Source organism: Papio anubis, chromosome 2 (genome assembly GCF_008728515.1).
Source record: "Papio anubis isolate 15944 chromosome 2, Panubis1.0, whole genome shotgun sequence".
NCBI classification, from domain to species: Eukaryota; Metazoa; Chordata; class Mammalia; order Primates; family Cercopithecidae; genus Papio; species Papio anubis.
Genome location: NC_044977.1, coordinates 47,201,020 through 47,221,401, shown reverse-complemented (window position 1 = coordinate 47,221,401; position 20,382 = coordinate 47,201,020). Strand labels below are relative to the sequence as shown.

General features: G+C 49.2%; 1 protein-coding gene and 1 long non-coding RNA gene across 7 annotated transcripts in view; both read left to right on the top strand.

The window, feature by feature from the left end:
* MGLL (monoglyceride lipase) overlaps positions 1 to 20,382 on the top strand; it is a 136,815-nt gene that overhangs the window by 39,292 nt on the left and 77,141 nt on the right. For 5 of the 6 annotated variants that reach the window (XM_009181380.2, XM_009181377.2, XM_003906915.5 and 2 more), the window contains exon 3: positions 4,146 to 4,252. The exons of the other annotated variant lie outside the window; for it this stretch is intronic. In XM_009181380.2, the coding sequence (XP_009179644.1) occupies positions 4,146 to 4,252 (107 nt within the window). The remainder of the gene's footprint in view (positions 1 to 4,145; positions 4,253 to 20,382) is intronic. 6 annotated transcript variants of the gene reach the window in all.
* Positions 7,577 to 20,221, top strand: LOC103875928. The gene is made up of 2 exons (XR_634943.4): positions 7,577 to 13,621; positions 19,887 to 20,221. It is a non-coding gene; the product is annotated as an uncharacterized LOC103875928 (long non-coding RNA).

The window sequence follows — 20,382 nt, the reverse complement described above, 5'->3', positions numbered from 1 at the left end:
ACCTCTCACCTTCCTCCTCCACATGGTGTTCTGGACTCAGGGCCTTCCTTCTGTGCCTGGAGTAGGCACACCTGTGTGTCCCCAGCAGGACCTCTGCACCAGGACAACTCCCAGTCACTCAGACACTCAAGGGCCTTCCCTGGCGATTCCCTGGAGTCTAGGTCAGGCTCCCTTATCTGTCGACCCTCTCGTGGTGCTCACAGTGCTCCTCACAGTACACAATCATACATGTGTTCTCTGCTGAGTGACTGCAAGCTGTGTGCGGGCAGGGACAACGTTGTTTGTTCATCTCAGTGTCTTGGGGACCTGGCACGTAATAAGCTCTCATTCACATTTGCAGACTCAGCTGAAGGAAAGTAGGACCCACTGTTGCTGCCATCCCATTCTTTCTATTTCAACACCAAGGAGAAAGGCTGAGGGCCATCAGGCGACTTGCCCAGGGTCCTGCGTGGTCACACTGGGAGTCCAACTAGGTTGTTCTGGCTGAACTTTGCTGTCTGTTCACAGCCTCCCAGCAACTGGGATGTGCATTTCCTCCACATCTGGGTTTCTCAGTGCTCGGTCATGTATGTTTTTAGAGCAGAAATAGAAGCACAATGTTTTGTAAAACTCTGAAGGGGAAGCTTCCACGCAGCACCCAGCATCCAGTGGTGAATGTGACCTTCCATCAGGAAGCCTGGAGCTGGGGTCTGTCCATTTACCCAGAGAGACAAATGCAGACACACATAGCTCAGGATATGGCCGGCTGTGTTCATGGAAATAGGGCGGGAAGCTGGGAAGGGCGGGGCCAGGCTGGGAAGAGGTCTGAAGAGAGGAGGGAGCGGCAGCAGTGGCTCCGCCTGCAGCAGGTGTGTGGGGAAGGAGGCGGAAGGTCTCGCAGGAGGAGGGGTGTGCTCACAGGGGGTGAGGTGAAGCACGTGGAAACCCTGGTGCCAGTAAGCACAGCACAGGCGGGCTTCCAGGAGGCTCTGCCCTGGGCACTGCAGTGGGCAGAGGAACCCTAGAACCACCCCCACACCCAGTTGTTAAACATTTAACAGCACACCATCGCCTGGCACATCTGGGCACCAGAAAGGAGGCCTCGGAGCTTGGGAGCAGGGCAGAGGGGAAGAGGTGTTTCAGAGGCACACAGGCTTTGTTCTGTTGCAGTGCAAAGTCTCTGGAAGGCTTAAAGCAGAAGAGTAACGTGATTTGATTTCACTTTGCTGGACAGATTTACAAAACACACTAAGGTCCTGGGAACATGTAAATGTGGCAGCCAGGGGGAAGGGGAGATTGAGTTATCAGAATCGGGGTCCAGGCAGGATCTGAATCCAGGCACTAAGGAGAAACCTACTTACCACAACAGAAGCTGAAGATCAGAATGAGTCCAGGTGTCCAATGATGGGTTCTCAGGGTGCTGACCAGGCCTTGGGGGTGGAAGTGTGGGGCTGTCGAAGGCTGAGCCTGCAGGTGCTGCCAACGGGCTCTTCCTGTGCAGAGAGAAGGGTGGCAGTGGCCCCCACCGCCTGCAGTGGGATGGCTATATCGGTCAACCTTTATGGCTAGAACCTGTGGTCTACCCAGCATACCCCCCAGGGAGATTGATGGCTCTAAGCATGCTCTAAGTTTCCACGATGGCTGCATTCTCACCATGCTTAAGTGCCACTTAGCCTCTGAGCAGCACCATGGCCTAAGCTCAACACGGTGATGAGAACAGGTGCTTCTCCACCTTGGCTGTACATCGGAGCCACTGTGGAGCTTTTCTAACCTCAGACCAATTAAACCCAGAGGTCCCCTGGGGGTGGGACCCAGGCATCAGCCTTTTGGAAAGCTCCCCAGGTGACTCTAATATGTGGGCAAAGTTGAGAACCTCTGGATTAGAAGGAATTGCTGTAGAGTAAGAGACCACGTGTTTTTGCACATATTGACTTGGTGCTGGATTCTCTTGACAGGCAATTCCAGGCATGATGGCAATGTCTTGTGCCATTTCTTTGGTTGCTAAATGGAACCCCGAAGTCCTTTTCTGCTGGGTGGCCCCTGGCTGCGGTGAGAGGCTGGAGAGTTGCATGATCCAGCTCAACGACTTGTCTGTCTGCATTAACAGTAGCCTGAATTATGACAGCAGTGGCTGTGCTCCCAAAGGGGGTTAGAGTATTTAAGCTATCCCTTCTGGAAGCACAGCCCCTTTTGAAGACGGAAGATGCTGACTAGTTAGAGGTTCCAGCCATGCTCCTCAGTAGCCAAGGGAAATGCAGGAAAGAAATCCCATCAGCCAACCCCAGAAATGTGAGGCGGGCAGGTGTCATTTACACAAGTACACATCTGATCGAGTGGAGGTGGCTGGGCATTCCATGGAGCAGTGAAGAAGGTGTGAACATTCGTCTGCTGTTTTTAGGAAAAAGGAAGGAAAAAGGAAAAGGACAGATGGCAAAGGTGATTTGAAAAATGGGGCTAATTGAAGTACCATAAAACAAACTGGTGCCATTCTGCCCTTACACAGCCTGGCCGAAAAGAGTAATAGGAAGAACACAGTTGTAGAATGAGGTGTCTGTGTCCTCAGCTGGGACCCTGTTCATGTCGCTCGGCTGGGATACAGCTCTGGGGTCCAGTCCTCAGAGGGTTGTGGGCTGACGTCGAGGTGGGGGCATTAGGAAGCAGGCAGGCAACAGGGGAACCAGAGTGACGGTCAGCGGGGGTGTGCGGAGAGGCCAGGGCCAAGCAGAAAGGCCCAGGAGAGGTTGCCAGATCAGGCACGGGGGGCCTCTGCCAAGGCAACGTCTGTCCTGACTCCATGGCTTGTGTTCTGAGCCCTACAGCAGCTTCTTGGAGACCAGAAAGCCAGTGGTAACATACTGTGAATGGCGTTTTGCCAACTTGCTGTGTGACTTGGACAACTTACTTTACTTTCTTTTTTTTTTTTTTTTTTTTTTTTTGAGACAGAGTCCCACTCTGGAGTGCAGTGGCACAATCTTGGCTCAACTGCAACTGCAGTCTTAGCCTCCTAAGTAGCTGGGATTACAGGTGTGTGCCACCACGCCTGAATTTTTGTATTTTTTATAGTGATGGGGTTTTACCATGTTGACCAAGCTGGTCTCAAGTGATCTGCCTGCCTCGGCCTCCGTAAGTGCTGGAATTATAGGCATGAACCACCTTGCCTGGCCCAACTCACTTAACTTCTATGTGTTTCACTCTCATCTGTAAAGAAGGTAAATCATCTGATGACTGGAGGGTTAGAAATCTTGCATGTGGAGTTGCAGAGGAACGGGTGCATAGTAAACGCTCAGGAAGGTGGCAGCTTGTTCTCCTCCTCCTCCTGTCTCCCCCCATCACCATTAGCAGCAGCAGAAGTTGGTGGGTATCCCTCATGGCATTTACTCCATGCCTGAAGGAGACTCTAGCTCTCCGTGGGTCTTCTGCTAAGAATATAGGTCTTGAAAATTGGATAGTTTGGAATCTAAATGCCGCCGCATTCGCCCCCGAGGGAGGAAGCAGACCCTGGTGGAGGACCTGCCTGCCCCGCGCCAGCACTCTGCCTGAGCCATTGGCATCGATTAGCTCCCATGAGCCTCACAAGCACCCGCAGAGTGATGCTATTCTTACCATGTTACAGGCGAAGAAATGAAACTTCATGGGACCGGAGCTCTGCCCGAGGACCCCACAGGAAGAGCGGGGATTTGGGCTCCATTCTGTGTGACTCTGAAGTTCAGCATTTTAACAGCAAACTCCTCTAATTTGACAACGCCTGGAGCCCGTGGTGTGGCTCCTGGTGTTGCTGAGGTTGTGTAAGCTCTGGTGCTGCTGCAGCACAGTGGCAGCCATCTGGGCTTTTCTTTTTTGGAGACGGAGTCTCACTCTGTCACCCAGGCTGGAGTGCAGTGGCGCCATCTTGGCTCACTGCAACCTCTGCCTCCTGGGTTCGAGCAGTTCTCCTGCCTCAGCCTCCCAAGTAGCTGGGACTGCAGGTGCACACTGCCACGCCCGGCTAATTTTTCTGTATTTTAGTAGAGACGGGGTTTCACCATGTTGGCCAGGCTGGTCTCGAACTCCTGAGCTCAGGCAATCTGCCCGCCTCAGCCTCCCAAAGTGCTGGAATTACAGGCGTGAGCCACCATGCCTAGCCCCATCTGGGCTTTCCTAACCAGGCTCCCTTCTCGTCCCTCCAGGGCCCTCATCTTTGTGTCCCATGGAGCCGGAGAGCACTGTGGCCGCTATGAAGAGCTGGCTCAGATGCTGATGGGGCTGGACCTGCTGGTGTTCGCCCACGACCATGGTGAGTGTCCCAGGGCGCCGTCAGAGCTGGCCGGGCCCTGACAATTTGGAGATCTCCCTCTCTAGTCCATCTCACCACCAGCATCCTTCCTTCTCAATTCTTCTATTCCCCATGGATGTTTCTAAGTAAAAAAATGTAGTTACATAAACAAAAAAAAAATGTCTGAGGGGCACATTCTGTAGCGTCTGAGACTGAATGCAGGCTGATTAGAAACCTCAACTGGAAAACAAAGTCGGATATGTTTATCTCAGAACTTACCCGAGGCCAAGGAATTCTTTCCTGCATTTATAAAGTGCTTTCTCTCAAAATGGGCCCTGGTTTTTCTCCAAGTGCCCTCAAATGGACATGATGTAGTCAGTTCAAGTGCAATGTAAATCCCAGTTTAACCACACGAGGTTTACCAAGCATTTCAGACCAGGAGAATAGTAGAAGCCTCAACAGGCCATATTGGTCACAAGAAAACCCAACACACATACATATACGGGGACACACACCCACCCATGCATATAGTCATACACACATGTGCACACACATACACATGCACACATACATACACCCACACATGCACACCTGTACCTATACACATACACATAAAACGCACACACACACATACATACACATGTGCGCGCACACACACACCCCTACACACATATACACACATTCATACATACATATAGACATATACATGCATACATAAACATACATCCATACACAAACACACACACACAACCCCAGGCCAGGACTTTGATTCTTTGTCCTGCAGCAAAATCCACAACCATCAAAATCCAGTGTTCGTTGCCTGAGTCGGTACGTAGTTTCATAATCATGTTTGCAACATTCTCTATGGCTGGGAAGTCTCCCAGTTTAGTTCTTTGCCTAACACTTTTTAAAATTAAGACTTCCCTGTGACTAAACATGGTGATTTCCCCACAGCTTCATTGTAAAATTCTATAATTGTGACCCAGATCCAGAAATGTTGCTTCTGTTTTATCTGATTTGAAAATTGATAATAATTAAGTGATGTCTCTGAAAAGAGGGACAGGGGAGCAGTGACAAAGGCCTGGGAGTCCTTGTAAATGCGGAAAAGCCTTATCTGTACAGAGAAGCTGCACGGGAGGTGAAAAGCTTGCTGGGACATTCTGTAGGTAAAGAGCTGCAAATGTGATTTGCCAGGAGCTCTTATTCAGCTGGATGTATACAAGCATCCTCATAACTGACAGTATTGACTAATTCTTTCTTACCATAGTTGTGACATTCTTTAGTGCTTTGCAAACTGTCCCAGTAATATTTGTGAGACTGTTTGAGGAATGATATTTGAGGATTATCTCTGAGGCTTTTAGTATGGGGACTGTGTCATTATTAACTTTGGGACTTCTTACATGTAAAAGCCTCAGATAGGAATTTTTTTTCCTATTGCATTTGCGTCCTTTAAAATTTGTTACACTCATCATCATTATGTTCTAGAGACATCCTGAAGGCAAAGAATATTTGTACTATGCAGCTAGAGTCCCAAGAATCTATTTTGTATCTTAGCACCAACCACCTTCTTATCAGATAAAACTTGGCCAAATCTGTGGGATTAAGTAAATGTTGCTCCTTGTTTATTTTGTCTGACTGTGGCACTTTGAGAAACAATTTTAAAAGCCTCCTTTCTTAGAATAAAGGGAGAAAAGAAACAGCTCACCTTTTGATGTTTCCAGAATAACATCTAAAGCTGAGGCAGAGCTCTCTGTGACATTCTAAATATAGTACGAAAGTGGTTGTTGGTGTTCACCTGTTTCAAGCTCTTTGAATGACTCATGGAAATCTCCCTGGCAAGTGTTTAAGGAAAGTGTTTAATTCAAGAAATGAACCCTGTTGGCTTGCGTGTGTGACTTTTGTTGTCTATGGATGAAAATGACTGTGGCTTGCTTAGTAGAAGGAAGCCAAGTAAGTGGGCTGCCATTTCAGGGATCTTGTGCAGGCTGGCGATGCAGGTACTGGTGGCTTGTGATCTTGGCTGTATTTCCTTCTTGCTGAGAAATGTGCTAGTAAGTGAAGAAGGAAGGATTTGAACCCAGGTCAAAACTTCCTTAGAAGGTTGGGGAGGGAGAGGAGCAAATGGATGCTAAATCTGACACTAACTACCATGGATCTCGTTGCTCAATGCATTATAGTATTTCACTGTTCAGCATTTTAACAGCAAACCCTCTTATTTAATAAGGTCTGGAATCCACGATGTGTCACCTGATGCATTGCTGAGATTATGTAAGTTCCTGAGCTGCTCCATTACAGACTGCATTCTTTCCAACATAGCTTTTATTTATTTTATTTATTTATTTATTTATTTTTTGAGATGGAGTCTCGCTCTGTCACCCAGGCTAGAGTGCAGTGGCGTGATCTCAACTCACTGCAACCTCCGTCACCCAGGTTCAAGCGATTCTTCTGTCTGAGTCTCCTGAGTAGCTGGGACTACAGGCACCTGCCACTATGCCCGGCTAATTTTTGTGTTTTTGGTAGAGATGGGGTTTCACCATGTTGGCCAGGCTGGTCTCGAACTCCTGACCTTAGGTGATCCACTCTCCTCGGCCTCCCAAAGTGCCAGGGTTACAGGCATGAGCCACCGTGCCCAGCCCAACATAGCTTTTAAATTTAAATAAAGTAGGCCAGGTGCAATGGCTCACACCTGTAGTCCCAGCACTTTGAGAGGCTGAGGTGGAAGGATCACTTGAGGCCAGGAGTTTGAGACCAGCACAGGCAACAGAGTGAGATCCCGTCTCTACAAAAAAAACATTTTTTTAAATTAGCTGGTCACTATGGTATGTACCTATAGTGCCAGCTACTTAGGAGGCTGAGGTGGGAAGATCACTTGAGCCTGAAAGTTCAAGGCTGCAGTAAGCCATGATCACACCATTGTACCCAGCCTAGGGGAAAGAGCAAGATTCTGTCTCAAAAAGAAAAATAAATAAATAAAGCAAATATTGGGAGACTGTCAGGGCATTTGTTGTGAAAGGAGCTGGGCACATTCCTCAGTCCCGGGCTCAAAACTCCCTGAGCCTAGTACAAACACATCCCATCCTCCCATCCCACCACATACCACCATATATCTCTCAAACTCCCTGAGCCCAGTACAAACACCACCTGGAAAGTCTCCGATAAGGGGACAGCCGTTCAAGGTTACTGAAAGCACGGGAGCCAAAAGAATTTCTTTGTTCCCCTGCAACTTTCGGGCTATAAAAAGCAAACGCTCGCATTGTTCGGGGCCCTCTTGTATACTGTGGAATGGAGGGACCAAGTTCGAACTTGTAGTAAAGATCCTTGCCGCTTGGCTTTGACACTGGACTCTGGTGGTCTTCTTTGGGGATCAAACGGTCTGGGCATAACAGTTGTGCCCATTGGAGATACACTGAAAACTAAAAACAGAGCTGAAAACACTGCTGCAGGGCCCATGGCACCTCCGCTCCAATGTCCAAACCTCCCATGTCTTTAGCCATGTTGTCATCTGCACTCCAGGGTGTCGCTGGAAGCATGCCACTGCAGCTTTCATTCCAGACAGCAAAAGGGCTCAGACACTAATACACCCAGTCCAGGGCCCACTCAACAGGGAGTTCAAGCCGTGTGATCTGGACCTTTTTAAACTATCACCAGTCTTAATGTTCTCATCTACCAAATGGGCAAGATAATGCTGTCCTATGGCAGAAGATTGGGGGACAGAGCAAGATCCTGTCTCAAAAAAAAATTTGAAATAAAGCAAATATTGGGAGAATGTCAGGGCATTTATTTGACAGATTGCTGTGAGATAATGCATCAAGGGCCCAGCAGTGTGTGCTGCGTTCTTCCCCTTCACTCTACCCTGTCCAAGTCCCCTCCAGCTACAATGTAGACCGGCTGCTGTGCTGTGTACCCAGGTGGGCGTGACCCCAGGGCTCTGAGCAAGACCAGCAGGACTGAGGCTGGGAGTTAGGTTCTTGTCCCGGTGTGGCCGCCCTGAGTGGGCTGGGTCACCCCTCAGGCCTGCACAGGCTGTTCTGAAGATACAGTGAAGCAATAGACAGGAAAATGCTTTACAAAGTAGACAGACCTGCCTACAGTGGTTTCACTGCCAGTTTCTATGACACGATTTATGGAAACACTGGCTTCTGTAAATCTGACGCTAACTGATTTTACTACCATGGGTCTCGTTGCTCAATGCATTACAGTATTTCACTGTTCAGACAGAAACCTCTAGGCGCTGTGGTTGTGGCAGTCTGGCTGTGTCTCCAGCATGCCTGGTAGATTGGTGGGCTCACAGTCACGTTCAGTAAGCATCTAATTTAACTTTGTTTTCCATTTTAACCTCAGAATTTGTACAGAATGACCTCATGGGTGTGAACAGCTTGCCAGCAGTGAAAATTGTGATTCCTGTCATTTATTCCGTGTCAACAGCATGCCAGGCTCGGTACCTTGCAATTTTCTCATATGATCTCTAATTTCTCATAACAATTAATCTTATTATCCCCATTTCATAAGTGAGGAACCTGTGGCTGTATAGGCAAGCAGACTCATTCTCACTGCACATGTGTTAGCAAAGGGAAGTTTCGTGTTCTTCCAGGGCATGTGACGTCTGAGACAGGTGCAAGGACTCCATGGCACCATCAGTGCCCAGGGTTCCATCTGTAGTTTGCTCAGCTGGTATTACTTAGCATGTGGCTTTCATCTGTGTGGGCACTACCTCCGGCCTCATGTTCTAACAGGTAGATGAAGCAGGAAGTGACAGAGAAAAAGGGCTGGGCTCCTATCAGGAAGGCAAACCTTCCTTAGAAATCCTAGAAGGCTCTAGCTACACCGCATTGACCAGCGCTGTTCACAGGGCTCTGCCTAGCTGCAAGGGAGGCAGGAACTGTAATTTGTTAACTACTGAGCCAAACAACAGAAACTTCTGTTGGTAAGGTAGACACAGAGAATGGACATTACTGATGGCTATTCATCTCTGCCACACCACACTCCCGGGTTTATTATTAAATGAGCATTTCCCCAATTGTTTCTACTTTATGTATTTTCTGGGCATTTCAGCTCACTCACAGGGTTTCCTTTCTTCTCACCCATCCTTGCGTTCTTTCTGAAGGTTTTGGTGTGAAGGCTATTAGTATTGACATCATTAATAAGTATTGATTGAAGTTCCTAATTGGGTGTTTGTTCTGGGTGAGGTGTGAAGCAAGGAGAAATGCGTGGACACAGTAACTGTTGTCCTAATGAGAACATGACCTGTCTTCCCCAGAGAAAGCAAGCAGTCCCTCTCTAAGGGCATAGCTTTTTATAGCATGTATTATCCTGTGTGGGAACTATTCCTTTAGGCCAAGGCAGCCACTGCAGGCAGGCAAAGACAGTGTCTTACACTGTGTTGTCCATTCACTTGTCTCCCTCCCCCAAGAACCTTCTCGTCATCTTTGCACAGCGCAGTCCATTCCTGGACTGAGCAGGAAGTGGAGGCATCACCAGTGTTTGTTGAAGGACTGGAAGAGTTTATAAGCTGAAATAGATCAGACCAGAAATGCTTTAAATATTAAGGGTAGAACATCCACATTAAGGTATCCACGTAAGCAGGGCACTGCTGGGTCCCCTCAATGAGGAGAGGGTCCAGGAACGTGGCCACTGGACCTGAGTCTGGTGACCAAGCAGGTGGAGAGCCTGTAAGTGCCATGGAGGCACTGCTGGGACAGAGGCGCCACCAGGCCAGCAGCTTGGACAGGGGTGTGGCACCTCCGGGGCTCAAGGCATCCTCAGCGCCTGGAGGGCCGGCAGGGTGGCCAGGTCTTGTCAGGAGAGTGGAAACTTGTCAGCAGGAGGAAGGGCTCCGATCATTGAGAGCCATGGTTCTCACCTTGGCTACGGTCAGGATCACTGGGGAGTCAAAAGATCCTGAAGCCTGGACTCCCCCTCCCCTACCCCTCAGAGATCCTGGTTTGTTGGTCTTTAGTGTGACCTGGGCATCAGGATTTTAAAAGATACACGAGGCGATTCTCATGTGCAGCCCAGGTTGAGAACCACCACCAAGCAGGGGAGGCCACACAGGCACAGTTTGGGGCCGGTGAAGACAGGATTTATTGGAAAGAACTCTGGGGCCTGGAAGGGTGGAAGGCCACCAGGAGACTGTGGAGATTCTCAGGAGAGGGGCCCCAGAGCAGGGCCCATGAGGGAGAGGTGCATGGGCAGACAGAAACAGAGGGGCTGCTGCCATGTGTGAACAGGTGGGGACACCAGAAGATGGGATTTTCTGCAACATTCTAAATATAGCAGGGAGAAAACCAGGGCTGGCATTCTCTTGGTCCCTGGGTCTGCCAGCTGCTGCAGTGACTCACTGGAAACCCCTCGGCCTTCCACGCAGGCAGAAGGGCCGGTCTCACCCCCAGGGGGCCAGGAGGACTCCGAGAGGAGGGCACACACGGCCCCACCCGGGAGGTGCTGCTGCGAGAGAATCTGAGGCCCATTTCACCTTGGAAGGCGCCAGCAGGCCCGCTCCCTGCAGTCCTGCTGGAAAGGGCCCTTCCCCAGGGAGCAGCCCCCTGACTTCCTAACACACACGCTCAGCTCCAAGCGCACTTGCTGGGGCCAGAGACGCCTCCTCTGTATTTACAGAGTATAAAGGAACCATCCTCAACTGATTAACAGTGAATTAATTATCTGCAAATATTTGAGGGAAAGTGTTAAAGAGGGCTTTCTGTGTGTGTGTGTGTGTGTGTGTGTGTGTGTGTGTGTGTGTTTCAACTCAGCTGGGGCACGTGAGAAGAGGAAGTTTTGAGGTAATGTCTGTGGGCGGCAGTTAAGCGTGGTTCTTTTTGGCGGGTGGGTCCTACCCAGTCAGAAGAAGAGTATTTAGGAAATTCAGGGGGAATAATTGTATACGAGTGTTTTTCATCCAGGGAGACAGATTTGAGTCAAGGTCTCTTGCTGGAAGTACTCTAAAATAAACTGCCATCGGTTACAAGTAATATATTTTTGTTTGAAACGTTTGAAAAATGCGTTAACTGTTTTTCTTGCCTTAGTAAATACGAGAATTAAAATAACAGGGTGAGTTGCCCTTTAAGGCTTCAAGAGTTCATGGGGGCCCAACTCCGAGGGTGGGTGACAGTGAACTTGCTGCAACTGGTAGAGTGTGGGAGAGTGGACCATGCCACCCTGAGACCCGCAGGGTCTCTGCTGTTGCCAACTCCTTCCCTTCGTCTCCCTGCCTCCTCCTCTTCCCTCTTCATTCACTGTTAAGCATAGCGAATGCTCCACCTTTGATGAAAGTCTGTTGAGTTTATTTGGTGTAAACCTCGGATCTGAGTTTGTGTGCCCTCTCTGATATGAGGTCATTTGCCTCTTTGTTATACAAAACAAAAACCTCCATGCGGCTCAGTTGCTCATTTGTAAAATGATGACCGTGATAATAACAAGGTTGCTCTGTGGCCGTGGAGACGAAATGAGATAGCACAGGGCCTGAAACTCCAGTGGCAGCAGCATCCCCAGGAAGGCCTGTTGAAAGCCAGATGGCTGGGCCCACCCCAGGATTCAGATTCAGTTGGTCTGCTGTGGGGCCAAAGAATATGCTTTTCTAACAGGCCGCCAGGGGTGATGCTGCTGCTGCTGCTGCTAAGGACCCCTGAGAGAGTGTGTGTAAAAAACCATACACAACGCCAGGCATCTATTAGACATGCAGCACCTGCCAGCTCACCTGCAAAGCAAGGTGCAGGGAGACATTGCAGCTATTGAAAGTTCTGGCCCAGACTTCAAAAGGATGCTTCCTCAAGGAGGTGAGATTGAACAGGGAAATACGGAGAAAGAGCATTCAGGTGAAGGAACTCTTCTTCATTCATTCTTTGATATTCACTGAGTGCCCAACTGTACTCCTAACTGTTCTAGGCACAGAAGTCCAGCAGTGAGCCAGGCAGACATGAGTGAATAAGGAGAAATGTTATGTCCTGCCCAGTGCAGGGGAGGCAAGAGGCAGGAGGCTGCCAGGGAGAGGGGCTCCCTCTGCCCAGCAGTTCGGGAAGCCTTTCAAGAGCCTGTGGCAGTCAGTTGGACCCGTTCTTGCCAAGGTCCAGGTGGCAGAGGGAGTCTAGAGCTGGGAACAGTCAGTGCATAGGCCTGGGGGCAGGGGCTAGCAGGGTGCTCCCAGGTTGCCAGCAAGCCAGGATGTCCAGAGCTTAGACAAAGCAGCCAGTGAGCAGCGGTGGATAGGGACCTTATGGGTCCAAGGAGGAGGAGCAGAGGCTGCTCTGGGATGTTGGAAGCCACTGGAGGGAGGGCTGCAAGCAGGGGAGCAATATGCTGTGACGTGTGTGGCTTCTGACGACCCGAGGCTGCTGTGTGAAGACAGATTGCAAGGCGAAGGCAGGGAGTGTGGGGAGGACTTTGGGCTGCCAGGCTGGGAGGGACTTGCCGTGTGCTGTGTGGCAGTGTCAACGAGACCTCTCTGAGCCATGAACTTGGGTGGTGACCCTAGGAATAAAGAGGCCTGAGCAGAGTGGAGAGACGCAGAGATAAAAGCAACAAGATTTGGCAGAGAGGTGAGAGACAGGGGAGGCCCAACAGTGGCGAGCCTGAGTCTCTTTGTAATGACATCTGCCTCTAGAAACGGAAGGCTGAGTTCTAGTCTGCATCATACTGAACGATGTCTCAGGGTCCCTCCCCCAAGTCCACATGTTGTGGATGCCACATAAGGCAGTGAGATAAGAGCAGGTGCACTCCTTTAACAAGTCCCCATCACGCTGTCCCGGTGCAGAGCCAGCCTGGCACAGCCTGTATCCACCCCACCTGCCTAGGCCTCTTCTGTCTTGTGGTGACCCCCATGGCCTGTCCTAAGAAGACACAAGTACTGAGCCCCCAGCATGTGCTCAACACTGTGTTTATGTGTTCCCACCTTATCTGACTTGTCCTCACAGCACTACCAGGAGGCAAGACTGTTGTCCCCCTCTTACTGTTGAGGAAGCTGAGGCACAGACAGGTTAAGCCACTGCCCAAGGTGGCACGGCTGCTATGTGGCAGAGCCTAGATTCAAGCCCAAGCTGTCTGGCTCTAGAGTGCAAGGGGTCTAGAACTTGGCCCCCTGGGGGGACCCTGGTCTCTAAGCAGCAGCCCACAGCATTCTTGGGCCCCTCAAAAATAACAATAGTCACAAGCACAGAACCTCACAGTTTATAAGGGGCTTCCTCAAGCATCTCATTCCATCTCAGTAACCCTGGGAGGAAACCAGCCCAGGCTGGAGCCCAGTTGTTGCCTTCAAATCTGCTGAGAGTGCCTTAGTGCGCCCAGGCTGCTGTAACAGAACACTCTAGACTGGGTGGCTGGGAAACAGCAGGGATCTATTCCTCACAGTTCTGGAGGCCAGGAAGTCCAAGGTCAAGGTGCTGACAGATTCCGTGTCTGGTGAGGGAACCACCTCCTGGTTCATAGATGATGCTTTCTCACTGTGTCCTCACATGGTGGGAAGAGGGCTAGAGAGCTCTGCAGCCCCTTTAATAAGGCCTCTAACCCCATTCATGAGGCCTCTGCCCCCATGACCTATCACCTCCCAAAGGCCCCACCTCCCAACACCATCACCTTTGGGGTTGGGATTTCAACATGAATTCCGAGGGGAGACAAACATTCACACCACAGCAGAGAGCAGAGTTTTGGATGCATACAGAGCCCCCTGCAAATCCAGCCTCTCCCTAGTTGCTGGGTCAGCTGGAGTCCATGGCTTTAACCCCACAGGAACCTCAGTTTTCCTGCTTGTAAGAGGAGCAGCCAGACTACTCCCTCAAGAGTGCCATGGGAACGCTTGGCATGCAGTAGTGTGCAGGACAGTTCACGTGACCTTCCTTCCACCAGCCTTTGCACAGATGTGAAACAGGCTCAGCTTTAGAGAGACAGACCTTGGCTCTAATTTGCTCTGTGGCCTTGGCAAGTTACTTGACTTCGCTAGACTTCACACTTCTCCTCTGTAAAATGAGCTAACAATACCAGCCTGTGGGGTGCTGTCAGAAGTGAACTACCAATGCAGCGTGCTGTCTGCACTTAGAGGTTGGGGGAGCAGGAGCTCTGGAACCAGACAGATGAGGCCTCGAATTGTGGCTTCATCCTTTACTACCTATGCGGCCTTGGCAAGTCTGCACAATCCCCTAAGTTGAAAAAGTAGAGCTGATAAGGCTTGCTGGGGTTATCCCAGGGATTCAATGAGGTGAAGTATGTAGGGTGCTTGGTTCGGAGCCAGGGGTTTGGTAAACACAGGTTTTCTTTCTTCCTCCTATGACACCTCTTTTGCTTTTTGAGGGACGGTAGGAAAGTGCGAGGCTCAGATGCCCTGAGAGACGTTGGTGTGAGACCCACCATTGCACCACTGTTGTGTTGAGAAACAGAACCTCATGGAGGCCAGGAGGCGTCCTTCCCAAGACAGCCAGGACTGTTGCCACCAGGCTGAGGTCCCCCACCTGTCTGCTCCCCACATACATGCTGCCCCTGGTGTTCTACTACCCTGGATTAAAATTAACGTAGGGCTTCTCTTTATAATTTTCAAATGCCCCTTGAGTTAACTGCAGATGGTAAGTATGGCACTAAGTCCTAGAATGATGCAGAGCCAGTGGTGAACATTTGTCTTCTTCCTAAGGCAGATGAAAACCTTCCAAGATAAATGGAGGAGGTTGGGCATGGTGGCTCACACCTGTAACCCCAGCACCTTGAGAGGCTGATGGGGAAAGACTGCTTGAGCCCAGGGGTTTGAGACCAGCCTGGACAACTGTCAAAACCCTGTCTCTATAAAAAACACAAGAATTAGCAGTGCTTAAAGGTGCATGCCTATGATCTCAGCTACTTGGGAGGCTGAGGCGGGAGCTACTTGGGAGCTACTTGGGATCGCTTGAGCCCGGGAGGTCAAGGCTGCAGTGAGCTGTGATTTCACCACTGCCCTCCAGCCTGGGTGACAGAGCGAGACCCTATCACAAAAAATAAAATAAAATGCATAACTGGAGGAAGGCAGAAATAGTAAAGGGTTGCCTTGTGATGAGCAGGACCAGAGGGAAGATGGTCTCTGGGGCCACAAAGCTCACGGTGAGCAGAGAGCAGCTGCCTCTGCTCCTGTTGGACCAGTTGCCAGGCCTTCAAGGAGGCAGGATTGGGAGGGTAACTGCCTGAGGCAATGAGCAGTTGTGGTTCCTGCTTACATGGGCTTGGCTAGCACAAATCGTAGGGTTGAGACATAGGCAGATGGGGGTTTAAGCAGGCTTCTGGGGCCTAATTAGGGACAAGCAGCATACAGGGAAAGAGGAAATAGATAAATCATTCAGTCTTGTGACCTTGGACACATATCCTTGTAACCCTGGGCACCCTGCCTGTGACCCTAGATACCTAGCCTTTCCTTGGGCTCTCAACCTTATGACCTCAACATTCACCCTTGTGACCTTGAGTACCCAGCCTTATAACCTTGGGTGCTCAGCCTTGTGACCTTGGGCACTCAGTCTGTGACCCTTGGCACTCACCCTTGTAACCCTGGGCAACCAGCCTTGTGACCTTGGGCAAGTCACTGAGCCTCTCACCTTGGATCACAGGCCAAGTGGTTAAAGATGTTTAAAGACTCCAACAGGGTTTTGTGGCCTGGCTTTGCTCCATACAGCCCTGCCTCCTGGAGTCTATTCCATTATTCTTAGATATTCACTGTTCATTTGCAAGACTCCCTCTGTGCAGCTGCACCTGACCCTCACGCCTTAGTTCTTTGACCAACCCACGCCATGGCTTGGACATGGCACTCTCCCTCCTGCTCTCTTGGTTCTTTCTGAAAGGTGAAGAGACCTGGAGTGGACGAGACCTGCCCTGGAGAGTCTATATCCTCCAAGGGGCTGTGGGGAGTGTCCCCGAAACCGAGAGGGCTGGGCACCGCCTTCTTTCCCACCTTATGCAGGGCCACTCAGCTCTTTTTCTATAGAAGATTTCATTTGATTAAAGGATTCACTTCAAAAAAATTTTTTCAGGGTGAGGCGCAGTGGTTCACATCTGTAATTCCAGCACTTTGGGAGGCTGAGGTGTGAGGATCGCTTGAGGCCAGGAGTTTGAGACCAGTCTGGGCAATAGGATGTGACTCTGTCTCTACAAAAATAATACAAAAATTAGCTGGATGCAGTGGCGTGCACCTGACCCCATTACTTGGGAGGCTGAGGTGGAAGGATCACTTGAGCCCAGGAGATTGAGGATTTAGGAAGTTTCTTCCACTTCTAGAATTCTCTGATTCTAAATGAGAAACTAGCTATGAAAGCTCTTTGTTAACCACAAGGGCGGATAGTTATGAAGAGAGGCACCTTATTGCTGTTGTGGCAGAGTGGCCTGGGGAAGGGCTGGCTGATGTCAAGATGATGGGTGGAAGAGGAAAGCAGTCATGGCGCATGCCAGGCACTGAGCTGAGTGCTCACAGGAGCCCCGCTCCATCCTCAGGACAGACCCCCAGGACTCTGATGGTGCTTCAGGGGTGGGGTGATGTGGGGTGGAGGCAAGGAGGCTGCTCTGCTCTCCCTCCACTCAGCAAGTATTTATTGAAACTCACTATGTGCCTGCACTGTCTGGGCACTGGAGAAATGCTGAACCAAACAGATATCAACTCACAGCCTCTTGGAGCTCACTTGCTACTTAAATATGTTCAGTCCCTGGAGGGCTAAGCCACCGGGGCCGGCAGTTCAGGGTCCAGTACTCTGAGTACTGGACTCCTCAGTACTCTAAGGAGAAGACCTCAGCTGCGATGGCAGCCTCCCCCTCACCAGCCTCCCTGGGCCTTGCTGTCTTCATCTGAGAAATGGGGAGGATGCACTACCTCTGTCACAGGGTTTTAGTGTGGACTATGGCACTAAGTGAGGGCAACATCTAGGTGATGCAGGTTAGTTGAACTTTTGAAATGCCAGTTGTTTAAAAATTGATTTGTAGGAAGCCTATGGTCAAAGACAATCTAATTCTTTTTTTTTTTTTTTTTTCTGTTATTTTTTGAGAGGAATCTTGCTCTGTTGCCCAGGCTGGAGTGCAATGGCACGATCTCAGCTCACTGCAACCTCTGCCTCCCGGATTCAAGCGATTCTCCTGCCTTAGCCTCCTGAGTAGCTGGGATTACAGGTGCACGTCACCATGCCTGGCTAATTTTTTGTTTTTAGTAGAGATGGGGTTTCACCATGTTGGTCAGGCTGGCCTCAAACTCCTGGCATCAGGTGATCTGCCCACCTCGGCCTCCCAAAGTGCTGGGATTACAGGCATGAGCCATCACTCCTGGCCTGACAATCCAATTCTTTTTAGCAGGGTTTTACCCAGAGACTCCATATGCTGAGCTGAAAGGAACCATCTCTAGATGTGAGGGGCTGTGAGTATGGTAGTGGTTCTCAAAGTGTGGTTCTGGTCAAACCAGCAGCAGTAGGAGTAGCAGCAACACCACCCAGGGATTTGTGGGAAATGCACACTCTTGGGCTCCAGGGTAGGACCAGCAGCCAGTGTTTAGCAAGCCCTTAGGCAACTCTGATGGACACTACAGCCTAGAATCACTGCCCAGGGGTAGACACATGAGTGATGCGCTAGGTTCCCTGAAGGAGGTGAGCATCGGGGCTTGGAGAGCTGGAGGGATGGACAGGACAGGGAGCTTCAGTAGGAAAAAGAGAGGAAAGGATATCTCAGTACGGGGGAGGGGGAAGGAAATGCCAAAGGGAGAAGGGAGAGTCAGAGTCAGGAAACTATTGGGAAATACTCCCTTACTTAGTTGTCTTGGATGTCAGAGTAATGTAGGTCAGGCCTCGGTTCTTAACATTTTAGTTCTAAGACTCCAGTAGTCATTACACATCCCCAAAATGAGGGCTGTGATCCTTAAACCACACATCAGCTATACAAAAGCAACTGGCACAGAAAGTGGCAATGTGGTGTGATGGTTAAACACACAGGCTTTGGCATCAGATATGGGCTCAAATCTTGGTTCAGTCATTTACTAGCTGCAGGGCCTTGGTCTGCAGTCTGTTTTTTGTTATGTCCTTCTCCAGGTTTGGTACCAGGGATATTCTGGCTAATAAAATGAATTGGGAAGTGCTCCTTCTTAGTTAGTTCTGAAAGAATTTGTGTAAGATCATTATTATTTTTTCCTTCAATGTTTGGTAGATCAGTGAGGCTATCAAGACCTGGAGTGTTCTTTCTGGGAAGGATTTTAATTATAAATTCAGTTTCTTTAACTATTAATAGGACTATCCCAATTTTCTTTTTCTTTTTGTGTCAGCTTTAGTAGTGTTTTTCAAGGAGTTTGTGTATTTCATCCAAGACGTCAAACTTATTGGCATACGCTTGTCCATAATATCCTCTGTTATCCTTGGACAAGTTACTGGAACATTACTGAGCTTTGGTTTCCTCATCTATGAAATGAAGGTATTGAAATTTCTACCTCATAAGTTGTTGTGAGGATTAAACAATAATTTAGGTGTAGTGTTTTTCAAAGATTCTGGCATATAGCATGTATTCACCTGCTCATTATTATTACTGATGGCCTCACCACATTCCAGTTACCTGCCAGAGACATGTACTGAAAAGTGTTTGAATTCTATTTCTTAATAGCTAAAACCTGGCCACATTGGATATTGTCAAAAGCATCATTCTGAGACTTTAAGTTTACAAATTGCTATTCTGTTTCTAGAGTTAAACTTGCTTCAAAATTTATTTGAGAACATTTTACACTCTTATGGAACAGAGTGCCCCAGGGCTCTGATAGTCTATAATTTCTTAAATAATCCGTTCATTCACTCATTCAAGAAGTGCTTACCATGTGCTTTCACTGTGGGATAGAAAGAGGAATGAGACCGTACTTCTGCCCTTGAGACTCTCACAAGCTAAGGTCCAGCCCCAAATGTGTTTTTGAATTATTTGATCCTTGCCACGAATCATGAAATATGGGATTTTATGACTGCCCCATTGATTAGTGAATTGTTTACAATCTTTGGAACCAGGCAGGCAAGAATGTCACCTTGCCTTTGCCACTGACTGCTTATGTGACCCCTGGGAAATTTCCTAACCTCGCTGAGCCTCCATTGCCTCATCTAACATGATGGGTGCAATAGTACAAATATTGAGGGATCAAATAAATCCAGGCTCCATGACAGGCACCCATAGATGGTGATGGTGATAGTGATGGTAATATTGGTGAGAGTGATGGTGATGGTGATGATGGAGAATATAAGGAAGGTAAGCCTTAAAGGATAATTTCCTAACTAGTTTTTTTGTTTTTTGTTTTGTTTTGTTTTGTTTTTTTGATAGAGTCTCGCTCTGTGGCTCAGGCTGGAGTGCAGTGGCGCAGTCTCGGCCCCCCACAATCTTCCTCCTGGGTTCAACCAATTCTCCTGCCTCAGCCTCCTGAGTAGCTGGGATTACAGGGGCATGCCACCACACTCGGCTAATTTTTGTATTTTTTGTAGAGATGAGGTGTCACCATGTTGGCCAGGCTGGTCTTGAACTCCTGACCTCAAGCGATACGCCCACCTCAGCCTCCCAGAATGCTGGGATTACAGATGTGAGCCACTGCACCCGGCTGTAACTAGTGTTTTTAAAGAGGTAAACTAAGGCTTCATATTTGAAAGAGAAGATCTCATTACAAATATCTTTTGTCACAAAAATTTATGTCATATGGTTTTACATTGATTATGGCACAACTGACTTCCAGAATCCTCTATAACGAACCAACAAAGCCACTGTCTTCGGAGTTCTTTGATGCTGTTTTTGAGGACACAGCACCCTTCGTAAGAGTGCTTCTGCTTGACTGATAAACAGGCCAGGAAGGCACAGTTGGGAGGCGACCCTGTGTGCAACTGAGGAAGTGGATTGGGGCTCCCGCTCAAGAAAGGAGTTTGGCAGATTCTAAGGAGAAAAGAGCCAGGGGCACTACGAGTGTTTTCTGGGTACGATTTACTTTCAATAAGGCGTGTGTCTACATAGTTAAAATGGGAAATATACACACAATATTTGCAATAAACAGATTCAACAGCTATTATATGAGAACCTGTTGTGTGCTGGGTCAATGCTGGGTATGGAATTAGGAAATCACACAGACCTGGTTACTGCCTCGGAGAATCCATGGAGACAGACGTACTTCAAGAGCAAAAGTAGTTGGTGGGGGGCCATTATGGGGGTCTGGCAGAAGTGTGCATGGGACATATGGG